We start from the raw sequence: 17150 nt of genomic DNA, 5'->3' as shown, positions 1-17150 counted from the left end.
TATTTTATAGCAATTATTGGTTTTGATGGTTTTTAAGAGCTACGAGTAATACATAACGCCGCTGACTTCCTCCCAGCCTAAACTCTCGTTACCCCATATTATTTCCTTCCGCACTTCGTCACACTCTATACCACCGCACCTGCCGTCATAACAGCATGTTCTCTTCCTTCTTTACAAAATACTCTGCCTTCTTTCTCTCTTGGCTTTTAGTATCTCTCTTAATTTTTACGACGTTGGGTTTAATGGAAGAAGGAGCCATTAGGTGTCAATTTTGCCCAAGTAAAGACCTCTGTGTCTATCTCTTTATCTATCTATCTCAATAATTTTCATCCACCTATTTTGGTTTCCTGCAAATTTCACCAAGAATCTTAAACTCGGTTCTTAGCACATGCAAAGCTTCATTTTTTCATCTTATATATTTGTTTATCTTATTTTCTCCTTCATTTACTTTACCTCCATTTCAATGACCTCTAATCTATGCTCATTCACTTTCACCAAAAATATATTTTTAAGTCTCTACATTGTAAGGCTTCATATTAAAGACTTAACTTATCTTACGTCTTTACTCAACGTACATACCATCAGTTTTTTCCTCTTTACAAATACTTTTAACCAACATAATATTTTTTCTAATGTCTTCATACTAATCCCACTTATTTTGATAAAATTTTCCTATTACCGACGCCAACATTTGCTATTGCTGACTCGTACGAGTCAACACTAAAGCAAGAGGCCACTACTCGAAATTCATTTATTACTTTCACCCTATAGTTGTTTGCGCAATAGACCTTTGCCTCATTAATATGTGAATGGATGCATCATAATAATGACGCTATCATTATTCATATATAAAATTTTATTTTATTTTTCATAAAACGATTTTTCCTTTGCGAAGGATAGGTAAGCTTTGTACGTGAAAGATGCATAAGCTACCCGCTGTCAAGTCGTTAATGAGATTCTAACGAGGATTGCCATTTATTTCCTTTCTTTTCTTGATGAACATAAATTTTCTAACCTTGGATAAATGATAATCCTCTTTTAAATTAACCTTTATTTTTCTAAGGTCCTAATTGAAACAGTTAAAAATGGTATTTTCAGTTGTCTCTCCATTTAAGTAGTAAGTACCCCGTTTCCATCCTAGTGTCTGATAATTTTTTGGTGATAAAATATACAATGTACTCTGCAACTAATTCTTACACATAATTGCACATCGAAACTGGGAAGGTTCTCATTACGGTCAAACTCTACGATAGTGCAGTAAGTGCAATTGATGGACAAATCGCCAAAATTCAGATCTCTCTTTATTTGTTATTTTAAGTCCCGATGACTCTCACTTAGTCAGTTCCCGTTGGTTGGAGGCGTAGATTAACCGAGCTAGAAGGATGCCTTTAAATTCCTGACTTTGAAAAAGTGAAGGAAAAGCTCAAAATGCCAACTTTGTTTGATGGCATTCCACGGCTTCGGTATTCATTTTCGTATGTTATTTCAAATTTGATTGAAACCGACTCTTTTGATCTCTGGTTCTACGAGTTTAAAAATGGTCCCCCTGTCTGCTATTTAATGGTCTTTTTTTTAATTTCACCTTTCCGTTCTTTCAAAATTTACTTGGGGTGATGGAAGAGAACTAATTGGCCATTAATTTAATTAATTTGGTACTGGTACTGTTTATTTCATATTTTAAAAGCCCGGTTAAAATATAGCGTCTCATTTCCAAATTGAATTATTATGTTGTATGACAATTTCTGATATGGGTAACCCACTTCAGTTGCCGGTAATATCAATATTGTATCCGCAAAAACCTATATTCGAAAAAATAGACCCAATTATTCGAACAAATTATTTGACCTGAAAACCTACGATACTTCATGAAAACCTACAAATATTAAGTCAAAAGGCTATACAAAATTTATATTGCAATACATAGTTCAATTACAAATTTTCCACTAGCCCACGTTTTTTGTCGAGTGCCTCAAGGAAAAATGGTAGTCAGTTCCCAATTCCCAATTGATGTTTTCCAAATACTAAAACATTTCTCAATGTAGGCATGATATCGGGAATTCCGTGATATTTCCTCGACGAAACTGCACCTTGGGCTTCAATCTGCCCCTAGCATTAGTTTAAAGGGGACTTTTCAGCGGAGTTGATAGTGAGGACGTGATTTTCCGCGAAAGGGAGACTGCCAACGAATGAACTGTCTTCGGGTAATACCGTCACGGGAACCGTGCAATAGATCTAATTGGCGCCCGGGAGGATTGCGACACGCCTTACACAAATGAGTACGCGGGTTGCATAACAACGCAAAACACCCTGATTAAGGCAAGCGCCGGCCGAAGTAGAACAACAGCCACTCCATGCATATGCATGGCTTCGATGTGAACCCCTTTAAGCTTATCATTAAATCGAATAATCCTCTGAACATGCAAAGGTATCGTTTTGAAAGCTATGAGGAGATGCATTTTCGATAACTCTTTCTCCTTTTCTTGAAATACCCGCGTCCTCACTTCCACTTCGCACTGAATCATTAACACCTCCGCCTTCATGGCTTTGCTTTAAGAGCCTCTAATTTTCTCATTCAAAAGTATAAATAGGTGTGGATGAAACTTTGTTTATCACGATAACTCTCATCTATGATAGGTGTCATGATGACTATATCTCATTCTTTGGCAGTTAACTAATATGGACATCTGTCTTGAAACAGGCATAAGTGCAGTGATATTATTTTTTTGAAGTCTCAATGATGAAATATCGGTTCTCTAAAAAGATGAGAATATTTTATGTATTATTAAGATACCATTTAAAATGTATCATGAATCGAACTTTTTTAACTTACTAAACTCTGTACTAAAATTCGGGTGTCAATAAAGGATATTTCTCCTTAACCTTTTTATTTGATGAGAATCGTATCATAATATGCGTGGTTTATTATTTTTATATGCACCTCTCATTTCTGAATTCAAAAGTAATCATTACAGATGGTGTATACCGAATGAAATGTTTTAATATACACACGTGCATATGTAGTGCACTTACACGTTCCCATGCTTCTTATTTACCGGTCATAGGTTATGACTAGTAAAATACCTTCTATTGCTGCTATCTATCACACAAACTACTTCAACATGTACAGGTACCTGTATGTTTCTTTCGCTTCAGTCACAATCAAATATTGTTCCGAATATGCTATTTTCTTACGTGAGACTCCTACTATTCGACCGTTACTATTTCTTACCTGTCGAGTCTCTTCGGTGAGTTTCAGTCATGATTTTCACAGTCTACTCCTTCTCTTAAAGACTAATCTTTCTTTTTTCTCAAAAAACTCCTTTTCTTCAAGACTAATATTTTACAAACTTCCTTATCATTACTTACAAAGAAATATCAGTCCTTTCGTAATTTTTTATAACCGATGCACTCCAAATATGATCTATTATGGCTAACTCTTTTCACATTTTCTGTTAATTTTTTTTACTAAAATTACATCTCGTGGTCACATAATTTAGTCTGTGCGTATATGTAAATTGTTGTGCCTACGTTTTCCCAACAATATATTTTTATGATAATTTTCCGGAGATTTAATTACTCAGTGATGTCCAAGGGTCACGACAGCTAGCTTACAGTAATTTTCATAGAGATGGCGTGAAGAGTGATATCACTCGTCGGACCCATTCGAGTCGTATACGGTTAGTGGTGACTCTTAATTGGGGCACTCGCCGGTAGGTGGGCGAGGGAGAAATGATTTTTTACCACTCCATCCCGAATGTTATTTCACGCTTCATTTCTTTCGAGCCGTAACCCCCTTTATTTTTTTAAAGAATGTTCTTGTCGAGGAAATTCCCCGTCATTTCCTCGGAATCCGTACCTTTCTCATTCCGTTTTTCGAAGGCGCTTTTAGGAAATTTTCTCATGTGACCCTCTTTCTCTCTTTCTCTCTCCCTCCTTTTTCTCCCCCCCCCCTCTCAATTCATTCTATACTCCGCCGACTTCCCATCTCATCAGAGGTCTCCGTGGTGACGCCTCATTTCACCGGCCAATCCTACGTCGCCTTCCCGGCGCTCAAGGACGCTTACAAGGCGGTGAGGCTGACGCTGGAATTCCGGCCGGACGAGGGAGCCTCCGACGGGATCATCCTATTGGCCGGCGAGAGGGACGACATGGCCGGCGACTTTATGGCCATCGTAATCCGCGAGAATGGAGACGTGGAATTTTGGTAAGTTTCGGTGATGCACCTCGTTAGATTACGGCCGGCGATCTGGTCACCCAGTCGTATAAGGTTGGCAAAATGGACTTCATTCAGTTTGATGTGGAATCCCGGAAATGTAGTCCGTGGATCGAAAATGAGAGGGAAATCCCAAGAGGAGGTTTGCAGCGAGGGATGCATTTGTGAGCACAGGATGCTCTGCTCTATCTGAGGCAACTTCCAGGAATGTGCTAGAGTGTTCTCTGAGGTGTTTTAAATTCATTAAATAAATAAATATATATATATATATATATATGTATATATATACTACGTATATATATATATATATATATATATATATATATATATATATATATATATGCATATTCCCTGTATTGTATAAAGAGTTGCTTTGAAAGAGAAGAAAAAATATATAGGTGAAACTCACGTGGCTGTCACTGTTAACTGCGTGAAGAATTAGTGCCTAATTTCGAACAATGCCGGTAATAATTTTTCGTAAAGTTAAACCTTGCAAAATTCATTTCTTAGTTTAAGCAGGTCGTAGTATCAGTAGCGAATGGTTAAGTTCAGGTAAAATGCATAAGATAGTGAGGTTTATGAGCATGCGCTTAGTTTTGCTAATACATTAAAATAGCATTTAATGCGCGATGATTTTTTTATTTTATAAACACCCAACTTTTAACAAATCAATTTAGCTTATCCTTACTGATATGTATAAAACTTCATGTTGTACGTGCTAGTAACTATCTCATCTTTCGATGGTATCAATATATAATTTTCAATCGATCAAAATTATGTAGGTATATTTAATTACCGAAAAGGTATTGACATGATTTGCACGTAACGAGGAAACTAAAAACATGGAAAGTCAACTCAGTGGACAACTCACACCGTGTATCACACAATTTTGGTTTTTGATGAGGTGGCTCTTTGAGTTTTATCACGTAGGAAACATGGTGACTCAACGTTCTCCTCGCGTTTCCGCGAGCGTCTCTTCAGATGAAATGTGGAGATTACTCTTGTAGGCAGAAGCTCGAGGTAGCGCGAGAAAAACGCTGAACTACGTAATGTTCTGCACGCAGCAACCCTCGAAAGTTACCTTAGCATCATCAAATTGCTGAGAAAGTTGACAAATTAGTTTCATATTCAGATGAAACATGGAATTAGAGAATACGTATGGCCATCCTTAGTTTGGAACTAAAGCGTCGTAATATTTTCTCAGCAATCGTTTTTGAGGTACATCGTCTCAATGGTACTCTAGAAGATAAAGTTAATATCCGTAGAGTTTAAAAGCAGCCATTGATTCGTGATTCCAGTCCAGGTCACCAAGTTGATTGCAATTGTTGTGGAGGAAGACTCAGTTGAAGTACAATGGATACGATATGTAAATAGTCTTGAAGTGGTTGTTTGAGAAACGCACTTTCTAAACTTACTGTTTGACCTTGTTATTGACATAAAGTCCCTTTGAAAGTCAAGCTTTGAGTCCAAAGATTCGACTGCGACCCTTACCCTCATCGTTTTGGGAGTTGACAGTGACATATTAAAGGTTACGGGATCCCATAGAAGGTTATGTGGAAAGTTCAACAAAAACTACTGCATAAACTTCACGAAGTGTTTCAGTGAAACATTTTCAACCGTCGTAAATATTGCGAAAGGTCACCTGCGCATGAAAAGATTTTGCTCCTTACATTATTTCCTGTCAATTACGAATAAAATTCCTGTTCTCTCTGCATTGGAAAGGGTAGGAGATGCTATCTACTAGAACTAATTCTCGTACATGGGGAGTGAATACTTTTACCAAAATCGCTATAGAATGTATGTTTACTATAGGTGCGTAATTATTTTCCGCATAAATATATTTATTTTCCGTTCCTAATATAAAGTGTTATAATTAATACTTGTCGTAAACTAGTCGAAAGTAAATAGTTTTCGTCTCTGTTGTTATTATTGATTGTTAAATTGAAATATTGAATCATCTCATTCAAAAAGATTAACATTCACTGCAAAATGCGAGTTAATAAACACTTTTCCAAACTTTTTCCACTTTGCTGAAGAATAAAAGTGTGCGTTTTCATAAGGGTTAACGTATTGTTTTAATCATTTTCGCGGCAATACATCTTCAAGCTGATGGCTCACCGAAAAATACTAAAGCATAATTAAACCAGAAATAACAAATATCTTCATTCCCTATTTCTGCAAAGGTAATTCGATCTCTAGGTTTAATACAATAGTACAGAATGTTTCAAATCTCCGCTATCGTGCTTCGTCGGTGGGCATTCCAAGCGTGAATTTATTTTCTCGAAACCCTTCTGGAGAGCGTGAAGGCTTGCTGCACAGTGGCAATACGAAAGTAAGCGAGGGATTTTAATGTGTCTCAATCAAATGTATGATGATCATCATTTTTTCAGCATAAATTCTATGCCTTCAGTAAATCAAATTATTTCCCAATCATGCTCAATATTTTTGAAGGCATTCAAAGTTTTAATATTCATTGTCGTTGCCATTCCATTTATTTAGAAAAAACATTATTCGATTTACTTTTTTAAGCAGATTTTGTAGTTATGGGAATAAAATCCTTTATTTTGAAATCAAAGTAGTGAGGGTTTGGAATATGTTTGAAATATCTTCGCCACCGAAAAATCATCTCCATAAATATTAAATTTCAGTTTACTCTTCAAGAGCAAAATATTATATTATTTAATACTGTCTCATTCCAATATGCCAGTCTTTATGGATGAAAATCGCGTGATGATACACGATTGCAATAATCTACCATTATATTACCTTTAAATTTGTGGATTACAAATCACAATGACATCCGTTTTGATTGCTAAAGGCTCGCTCATATTTCTGAGTCGGTCATGTGTGCTTTATTGAGAGCAAGGAGGAGGGTTCAAGGGGATTTGAAAGCGTTTGTGAAATTTTCCTATTATGATACTTTATGAATAAAACCCCTTTTTATATGGAACGTTTTTATTATTTGATAAAAACGCAAGCAGCAATATTCAGTTAATATATTTATATTGAATTTATGTGCGCAGGGGTGTTCATATTTTGTTCTATTGTTCTTGGTTTAGTTATTGGTTTCGCTGTCTCGGAAAGAACTTTTTCGCCATTTTTTATTTCGAGAAGTAGAAGCTATTTGTAAATACTTATTGTATAGTGCCGATTGGATCAAGAATCGTTCCTTCAGTCTTTTATTCATCGTCGTTCCTTCCCTGAAACTTTTGCATTCCAAGAAGATCCCCGTAGAAGTGATTTCGTTTCCTTTCATCGATATTCATCAGAATCTCCTCTCCCCCGGCCCTCCATCCACCTCTCTCCTCCCCTCTCTGTGAATTTTTGTAAAGAGAATCGAATTCCTGAACGCTCGGTGACTCGCAGGATACGGAACCCATTGTTTGAGGCGTCTTCTTCCATGCTTCCGAAATCCGTCCTCCGTGGCGTGTAATTTATTCGGCTCGATCCCTCGTTTCGTCCCCACCCACACGCGTGCTTGCGTGACCGTGCGTAAGTCCGCGATTGCCGCCGAGGGGATATCGATCGTCCGTTGGATGCGCTCACAAAAAACGCGATGAATGAGTGAATGAGAGGGCCTCTTCCCCTCGAGTGCACTCCCGGCCGCAAGTGGCCCTGCCCGGCTCCCCAAGGACTTGGCCGTGGGCGGTTGAGCCGTCCGAAGGTACGAGGGCGTAGAGCTCGTACAGCATGGAATTCCTTCTCTGCACCGCATTTCCTTCCCTCTCGGAATTTTTTCCTCACATGGGTATTTCGTATTTGGTCACAAAACAAAACTGAATTTGATTTGACGTATTTTCCGAGTCCATGTGAACTCGCTGCGGTGCGATGGACGTCGTTGCGCCCCGCATTCAGTGTTATTTCTGATTCCCGAGCGTCCTGTGGGAGAACTCCTTGGGGAGAACGTCGCAATACGGTGCATTTGCAGGGCCAATTTCCATCCCTCGGCAGTTATTCGTGGCCCTCTTTGTCAAGGTCCGAGTAAGCAGTATGCCAGCTGCAATTCAGAGTTCTATGTTCTCAATGAGCTCCATGCTCGTTATTACATTTATACAAATCATTTAAGAGGGAAATCCTTTCTCAATTCGTCATCCTTTCGCTGTTTCGATATCCTCCGCATCCCTACCTGTATAACGTAGACTGAGAGACCGATTCTGTATTTCCCACATCTGTTCCGCTTCTATTTAATTTCATTAGATATATAAATATGTGAACGTACAAATACTCACCCCGAGGAATATTTCAGATGTACTTGAAAATTACGCCTGGACGTTATAGTCTTGTTGCACTCAAAAGGAATTTGAGCAAGACAAACCATGTCAATGATTACCCCCACATACGCCGCTTCGCCTATTAGCCTATTACATAACGCATCGACTAATCAGTGTAAATACTCATGAAGAGTGTGTTTTAAATGTTAAATGGCTGGAATTAAATGAATTGTCTTCCTCGTTGATTTATGTTTCTTGGTCCATCCTAATCAGTATGGTCCATGGTCAGAGGCAGTAGAACACCCGGATGATTACCTAGCACAACTAAATCAATTGCAATTACGTACAAAATATAATAATACCATAAAATCAATTATGTATGTTTTTCTTTACTAGGGTTATTTGAATTTCGTGGGACAACCCCCTTAATAATATTTCATGTTCGTACTGATGAATGCAGTATTCACAATGAGTAAGTGTGATGAATTCCTCATAATGTGTTGCTCATTACTGTATAACTCACTAAGAAGAGGAGAGTTTTAATTCTTGCTGAATGGTGCAAATTTACGGCGAAATTCATTCAGTGAAAGGCATTTCCATCACACGAGACGGAAATAAGAGCAATCATTCCAATTATTAGCAATAGTAAATAATTTAATTTGCGTAATCGAAGCAGGACTCAAGTAGTTTAGCCTTACTGTAGAGAGCGGATGTTGTTCGATCAAGACCCCCTTAGGGTATACTTGCGCACATTTCTTTGATTTCGTTTCATCGACGCACAAATGATCGCGATTCTCAGCCTTTTATTGGTTCGATAATTGACCTACTGTCATTGATTTAACTCCGTTAGATGTTAACTCCATCATAAAGGTAATAGAGCGTTTTCAAACATGAATATTCAAGGAAGTGTGTGCATTAAGAGTATATTCTTTGCCTCTTAGCCCACAGGTGAAACTGAATTGAATGGCTCACGGATTTTTCGAGTTGATTTATCTCACTGAAAGAGCCTTCCACCAGCATCACTAGAAGCATCTTCAGGAGCCGAGTTCAGAATACCCGAAAACTCTTAACACCACTGCGTAAGCCTTTGTCAAAAACAATCCACGGTTGTGCGTTAATGTGGTTACTCCAAACTTTGGCAATTTAGATATCTGAAGAGCATCCATGCGTTTTCATCATGCAGACTGAGGAAGATCTGCCGAAGTGCACTTCGAGCTCATTCTTCACAAACACGTGCACACTCTTAAATCCACCTCCTGTGTCACTCTATTCCATCAATGTGCATTTGGAGTACGTGCTGTGAAACTCAGGGGGACTCATTGATGTGTACATCCCTGAGTGCTGCTGCCTACAGTTTACTCATGTTAGATTGCAACAGCCAAATATGGTATCTCGGTCATTTTCCCCGGGAAATCTAATTAACTCATTTTCTTTGAGATCCTAATTTAAAACAAAATATTATATCTTATTGGTATTCCCCTAGTTACGTAATCGCGATACGTGCTTTCGTTCAGCAGTCTCTTCTAATTATTCACTTTTCTGAAACGATTCTTCTTCCCTATTACATTGTATCCACTGTTAGCGTCACGATAGTCCCTGATTATGTATGGTTTTTTCCCGCGTTACCTTGCAAGTCAAAATAAAAATCTTCCTTTGTCCTGGAGCTCTGGTAAAACTAATCATTCTTCACATCTCGATTAGCATAGAATACAAATGTTTTCTCTATTAACTTAGGGAAAGCAACTGGGATGTGGATACTTTTACACCGATTAATCATTCTCTTTATTCGTCAGTTCCATCATTCTTTCCAAATATTTTCGATCCCAGTAAATGCAGTCCATAACCAGTTTAAGCGGTATTTTAGAAACTGCGCGTCGCCAACGAAAGTATTGATTGCCCAAAACAGCAGGTACTTCCCTCCTCTTCATGGCCTACTACCGAAGGAGTTCATTTCCCGCCTCTCGCATTACTTATTCTCTCTCTTCCGGAAGTGAGAAGGTTTTTGATAAAGCGTAGTTATTTCTCACTGCGGTGATTTTCTTTGCAGACAGTTCCTCATTTTGACGATGGATGAACTCTTGTTCCCCGCAATCACTTAGAGTGACTTCCGCGGGCGGTCGTGAGCTACCTTACCGATACTTGAAGAAGGCGAGATTAATGCTTCCGCTCTTCTCTTATGCTGAGGGAGAGGCATTAAGTTCACCATCCATCCCAGCTCAGGTTCATTAGGACCACGAAGTATTTGGGAAAAAGATCCCGTGGTTTTCACCTGCTCCCAAATTTGAGGAATTTCGTCAAAGTTTGGGAAGTGGAACTTAACTACTGCCAAAAAAAATTGGAGAATTATTTTTTGGTTGGCCACCCGAATTTAGCAAACTATAAACAGCATAGGGTCGATTACTGCGTGTTCTCCCATGATAGCTGTTCGCATGTATTTTTTCTCCTCGAATGTCACTGTAATGTGTCACTATTACAATTTTCATTTTTATTAGGAATAGTTCGTCCCTCCTAATTAATTACCATGCATAGAACGACTGCAAAAACCAGTGTCCGTTGTTTACAAATTCCATGTTAACCTCAAGTAACATAAAAAAATACTTTCCTTCCTGTAAGACGGAAGAGAGAGTGAAAATTTTTGGGTAAAACCTATTGCAAATTTTATGGGTCGCTTGGAAGTCCGGTACGATTTTCGGCCTGGTTCGGAGACTTTGTTTTCGCTTGAGCTTACTTCCCATAAGTTTCCACGTATTTCTCCCAAAAATGAACACGAGAGATTACGTTTAAACAATGGCGCTGGAGTCCCATCGTGATGGCGTTTTAAAGCCAACGGCCTTTTGGTGCCAGTCCAAAAGTGATGTGTGATTAGCCACTCCGAGTGAGTGTGGCGCGCTCTCAAACGACCGACCGCGTCACTAATGACCTGGTTGGAGTCGAGGGTCGCTCAACTAATCCCTTGGCCAAAGTTAAGGTTTCCAGGTTGTTCCTCCACACGGAGTTTTTGCTGTTGTTCGTAAAAAGGGTTTTTAGTCCTTGTCGCAAAAGGCCTTCTGAAGCAATTTTAATGGAAGCCTGATGTTAAAATTTTGCTTCGTTCATCGAAGACTTTTATTAACCACGCTGAAAGCGGCATGGTGCGACGAGTCGAAAGATTTCCCTTAAAAACATGCTAAGGTTGTTAAATGCGTTATTGGAGTAGGGCGTATGCATAGAAATATTTTTTTCACAAAATTAAATTATTTTCAAGAAATCATATTTTTTAAATTGACTTTGTTCAAGCTAACAAGTACGACGATAAAGCTTTGAATTCTCTAGAAATAGTTGTAAATATTTATAAATTGTTACCTTCAATTACAAATATGAGGTCCATTCCCTGCTTTTTAGCTACCTTCTGATACTTCTTTATTTCATAATTGTTAGAAAATTAAAAAAGGTTCGTAAAAAAGTCTTTTTAACTAATGTTTTCATTTCCCGGCAATGAAAGGTCGTTGAGAACCTATCCGATTTAATATAAGTATTCGGTTTAGAAAAACTTCTGTATGAATATTGTAAAGATTATACATGCATTATATGTATGTATATATATATATATATATATATATATATATATATATATATATATGTATATATTCATATATATATATATATATATATATATATATATTTATTTATTTATTTATTTATAAATCCCGGCGGTGTTGAATATTTTTCAGAGGTATCTCGATCCCTACTTGAGGTGCCTTGTGGAGGGCACTTTGAGTGAGTACGCCGTCCGTCGGATGGGACGTTAAACTGCGGACCCCTTGGCGCCTTTTGTTAAGAGTAGGCTAATGCCGACGCCGGGTTTCTCTCCACCCTTCATCCTTTCCTGTCCATCCCCTATGGCGCAAATAACCTCAGCTGTCGGTCGCCTTCCCTAAATACTACTACTACTTATATATTTATTTATATATCCGTATGAGACAGGGGCAAGTCATCATCAACACTTGGTTTACACACCACGAAATATAAATGGAAAATGCCAGGTGACTCAGAAAGGTATCAGTTAGATTATATTCTGGTTAGGCACAGGTTTAGGAACAGTGTGATAAATTCGCACAGCTTCCCGGGAGCGGATGCGGACTCTGACCACAATTTAGCTGTTATGAAATGTAGTGTACGTTTCAAAAAGATAAGACAAGGGCGGTGGTTTCGGAAATCGGATGTAGAAGCGTTAAATGGATTGACAAGGAAGGAGTACCAAGAGGCTATAGAGAAAACCGGATGACGCTAAAGATCTAAGTACTATCGAAGAAAAATGGGAATGTATCAAGAAAGGGTTATCGAAAGCCGCAAAGACATTATTGGAACCGTTAACGCGAAAAGGACTTGGAAACTATGGATCACGGATGAGATGATTACAAAGATCGATGGGAGGAGAAAAAGGAAGAATGTAAACACAGAGATAGGCAAAATGAAGTAAAAAGAGCAAATAAATAAATTGAGGTGGGCAACAAATAAAGCAAAAGAAGCATGGTGGAAGACGCAGTGCGAGGATATGGAAAGTTTGCATAGGAAGGGTGAAATTGGTGCGCTGTACAGGAAAGTTAAATCTTTATCGGGAAGTAAGAAAGGAAGATCTATGCAAACAGTTAGAGATAAGGCGGGTAAGATAATAGTTGACACAGGAAAGATCCAAGAGAGATGGAAGGAGTATATAGAAGAACTGTATAGTAAAGATCTTAGACCAATAAAGTTAGACATAGAAAAGGAACAAGGCGTAGAGGAAGATAGCTTAGGTCCAGGCATAGTCGACGATGAGATAGTAAGGGCATTAAGGGAGATGAAACTAAATAAGGCCGTGGGAGTGGATAACATTCCCGCGGAACTATTAAAATTCTTAGGAAAATGTGGGAGGAAGAGGCTATATGGGCTGATTCGTAGTATCCACGTGGAAGGAATCTGGCCGGAAGACTTTGTGAGAGCAGTTTTAGTTCCTATGCCAAAAAAGGTAAAGGCTACATCATTTGAGGACTACAGGAAAATAAGTTTGATATCCTACGCAGCTAAAGTTGTTCTCAGGACCATAAACAAAATGATAGAGAGTAGGGCAAATGATTACTTAGGGGATGACCAGTTTGGGTTTAGGAAGGGGAGAGGTACGCGTGATGCCATTGCAGCAATGAGATTATTAATCGTGAGAAATATAGAATACAATCAGGACGCATTTGCCTGTTTCGTAGATTTCGAAAAAGCGTTTGATAGAGTGAATTGGGAGAAACTAATGCGTATATTTAAGACAATAGGAAGAGATTGGGGGGACAGGAGGCTACTCCGCAACCTGTACATGTCCCAGACTGCTCAGGTGCGAGTGAGGAACGATGAGTCCGGATGGGCAGTGTTAGGAAGAGGTGTAAGGCAGGGTTGCCCATTATCGTCGTTGCTGTTCAACCTGTATGCAGAGGAAATGATTCAAGAGGCACGTGAAGAACTGGAGATAGAAAGGAAGGTCTGTGGGGAATTCTTAAAATCAGTTAGGTTCGCTGATGACCAAGCTTTAGTTTGTCAGACAGCCAAGAGGTTGAAAGCATTGCTAAGTGAATTGGAAATTCAGTGCGACAGATATAGGATGAGAATCAATATTAATAAACAAAGGTTATGCAATTTTCTAGGAAGAAAAAGGCTAAGCTAAACATTAAAATACGTGGGAGGGCAAAACATAGAGCAGGTAAAACAATTCACATATTTCGTAAGTGTTTTGGACCAACATGGTCAAAGCAGTAGGGACGTAAGGAGAAAGATTTCGCTAGGCAAAGAGGCTTTCACAAGGAGAAGGGAGTTGATGATAGAGACGTTTAGGAAGGATATTAAGGAAAGACTCGTTAACACTTTGATATGGAGCGTAGTACGGCGCCGAAACGTAATCATTGAAGCAGGAGGATAGACGTAGACTGGAGGCTTTTGAAATGTAGGTGTGAAGACTGGAGAAGGTGAAATGGACAGAGAAGAAAACAAATGAGGAAGTACTTGGGCAAAGAGAGGGGTTTGTTGGGAGAAATCCTATGGAGGCAGGGAAAATGGATGAATGGGGTATTGGCCGGCAGTGGGATGTTGAAGACTGTAATAGAAGGGAGAATGTTAGGCAAACGCGGTAAGGGAAGGAACAGGATAGGGATGTTGGGCGGGATGAAGGAGGAAGAAGAGATAAAGAGAGACCTGATATAGAGTAGGATGCTGGATTTTCTGTTTTGTTAGGAGTCACAAAATATTTATGTAGTGACTGTGTCCATCCAAAAACATACCTTAACCGGTAGATAACCTAATAATAATATAAATATATGAATACGTGTTTTTTTGTATATATATATATATATATATATATATATATATAATTAAGTTTTTTGAACCCATTGGTAATAATTTGGCCTCTAATTATGTCCCTTCTGAATGAAATATTGGCGAGTATTTTTTCTTTCTCCGGATGGAAAATGCGAGAACATCCCGTAAGTAATCTCCCATCCATGAATTAGCATTTCTTAGCAAAATGCGTTCCTTTCCGGCTCGGTGTCACCCTGCTGGAAAGAGACTTGCGAGAAGGTTGAATTCATTGAGATTTATATTTGGGCGCCTTTTCTCGGCTGATAGTGCCGTTGTAGTCTTGCCTCCGCTCACCGAGAAGCCTCGAATAGGCAAGGGGCCGAAGATCCCTCAAGATTAATATGAGTGGTCCCCTCCATCCATTTCCCCGCCGAAAGGAGGATCACCCGTCTTCCCGATCTTCGTGGGGCGTCGTTGAGGCGGGTGGGCGGGGGCCGGAGGGGAGCGCGGTCGGCGAGAATGAACGGCGGGCGGAAGCCCCTTAGCCTCTAATCCCGACGGCCGCAACCAGTGGCCCTCATGAATATGAAAATAATGATTTCGATGGAAAACTGATGGTGTTTTTTTTCTCGTAATAATTGACTTACTTTGTCATGTATAACGCTGACTCAACTTGGATAAATATAGCATATAACATACTCTCGATACTCTTTGATTGTTTAATTAATCAGCATACCATTGGGAAACGTGATAGTTAATTAAAACTGTCATTAAATTTCCATTTCGCATCACTATTATTTCATGAAACTTTGTCATCCACTGATTTTTATTTTCGGTGCATAAAGTATTTCACTTGCAGTCATCTCAAATATATGTATAACTTATGAAAGTTAATTGAATTTCATATCTTATGCTTCTGATAATATTTTGATGATGGCAATTTTTATGGCTGCCATTTAACATTTCGAACACTATGACACAAATATAAGAGACCCTCCGTGAACGCTCTAAACACCAAATTTATTTCTAGCAGCACTCTCCTGCGTTTTTAACTAAGATTATATTCACTTCACAACCCTTTTGTGTGGCATATAGTATTATAGTTTTTAAATAAAGTGGTCCTTAAAAATCTTTCCACCCAAAATCACTTTATAAGAAAGGAAAAGACAAGATTATTGCAAACTATATTTATTCCCATTCCAATTCGAAGGCACGATGAGACAAGTTAAGTTTTGATGTAAAACATTTCAAGAAAAAATATTGAGTGAAATGCTGTTGGTAGAATATACTTGCAAAAGAAATTGTAGGGAATTTTTTCTAATAATTTTACTTTTCAATTAGGAACCAAAGACGTGATGAGGGTGGGAGAAGAAACTTTGCACTCCCACATAAAGATTTAATACTTCACACGACTATGGTTTCGATTGTGCACATCACCATCAGGTGGAGCAGTGAAGTAAATGATTGAGTAGCTTCAGGCGTGATTTGGTGGATGTCGAACATAATGAATAACTGATCGATGAATTTTTCCACTTGATAATTATTTTTAATATTACGACCGGGTTTCGATGTATCACATCATCATCAGCTTTATATGGAAATGCAAAGTTTCTTTTTCTACCCTCATCGTTAAAGAATTACACAAAGTTATTCCTGAACTGTTATGTTTAAGATAGAGGAGTATTGAAAGAATACAGTGGGCGGATAAATGCGTCGTGCCGGACGCAAACATATTTCTCGGATACAGGAGGTGGAAAAGAAGGAATTTGCCAAGTCAGAGCAAAATTTGCGGATTCGTGAACGTTAGAAAAGAAAGAAACTTTGGGATTGACGTTTTCGATTGGGCACTCCTAGAAAAATTGATTGCTCTTATATATGCATGTATAATGTGATCAAACCCTGAGATTGTATAAATGATACGAATGCAGACACTCAAAGGTATGTGCAATTCTGAATTTAGGCCTCCACGAATATTGTAATAAGTGGCACGGCCGCAATAGAATAATTTTAAAAATTGACTGTACAATATAATATCCAGCTTTACTTTGCGGAAGCAATCCATGCCTTCAAGACTTTAAAGTGCATTCTTGGAGCAAAAATTGAGGTTGCCAGTTTGTAACGAATGGGTTAGGTACCCATTTCTGTTTCGCCAAAGTTAATGAATATCATAAAAATCTTTACGAGAGACTTTGGATACTTGTTCATTTCCAGAGAGAGTTTGACTGAGTTGATAACTCTCCTATTTTAATTACAAGCGAGTGATGCCCAAACCCCTCTAAACCCTAATAGTACACAATGTGCACCGCTTTATGGCATTTTGATATATAAGCCCGAAATAAATATACTGCGCTTGTTAAGGATTTGAGTTTTTGTATCATTTAATTAGAACTCATGGTAGACCATATCAAATTATGAGTTTTAATCAAAAAGTA

At 38.5% G+C, this 17150-nt stretch overlaps 1 protein-coding gene across 1 annotated transcript in view; it reads left to right on the top strand.

Moving 5' to 3' along the window:
• The window catches only part of LOC139686289 (pikachurin-like), a 342727-nt gene that overhangs the window by 272823 nt on the left and 52754 nt on the right, over positions 1–17150 (top strand). Inside the window, exon 4 of the mRNA XM_071583431.1 lies at positions 3994–4204. Within this exon, the coding sequence (XP_071439532.1) occupies positions 3994–4204 (211 nt within the window). The remainder of the gene's footprint in view (positions 1–3993; positions 4205–17150) is intronic.

The sequence above is a fragment of the Hetaerina americana genome, unplaced genomic scaffold (assembly GCF_022747635.1).
Source record: "Hetaerina americana unplaced genomic scaffold, ioHetAmer1.1.p SCAF_14, whole genome shotgun sequence".
Classification (NCBI taxonomy): Eukaryota; Metazoa; Arthropoda; class Insecta; order Odonata; family Calopterygidae; genus Hetaerina; species Hetaerina americana.
Note: the sequence above shows the minus strand (reverse complement) of the source record. Positions and strands in the feature narration are given on the sequence as shown.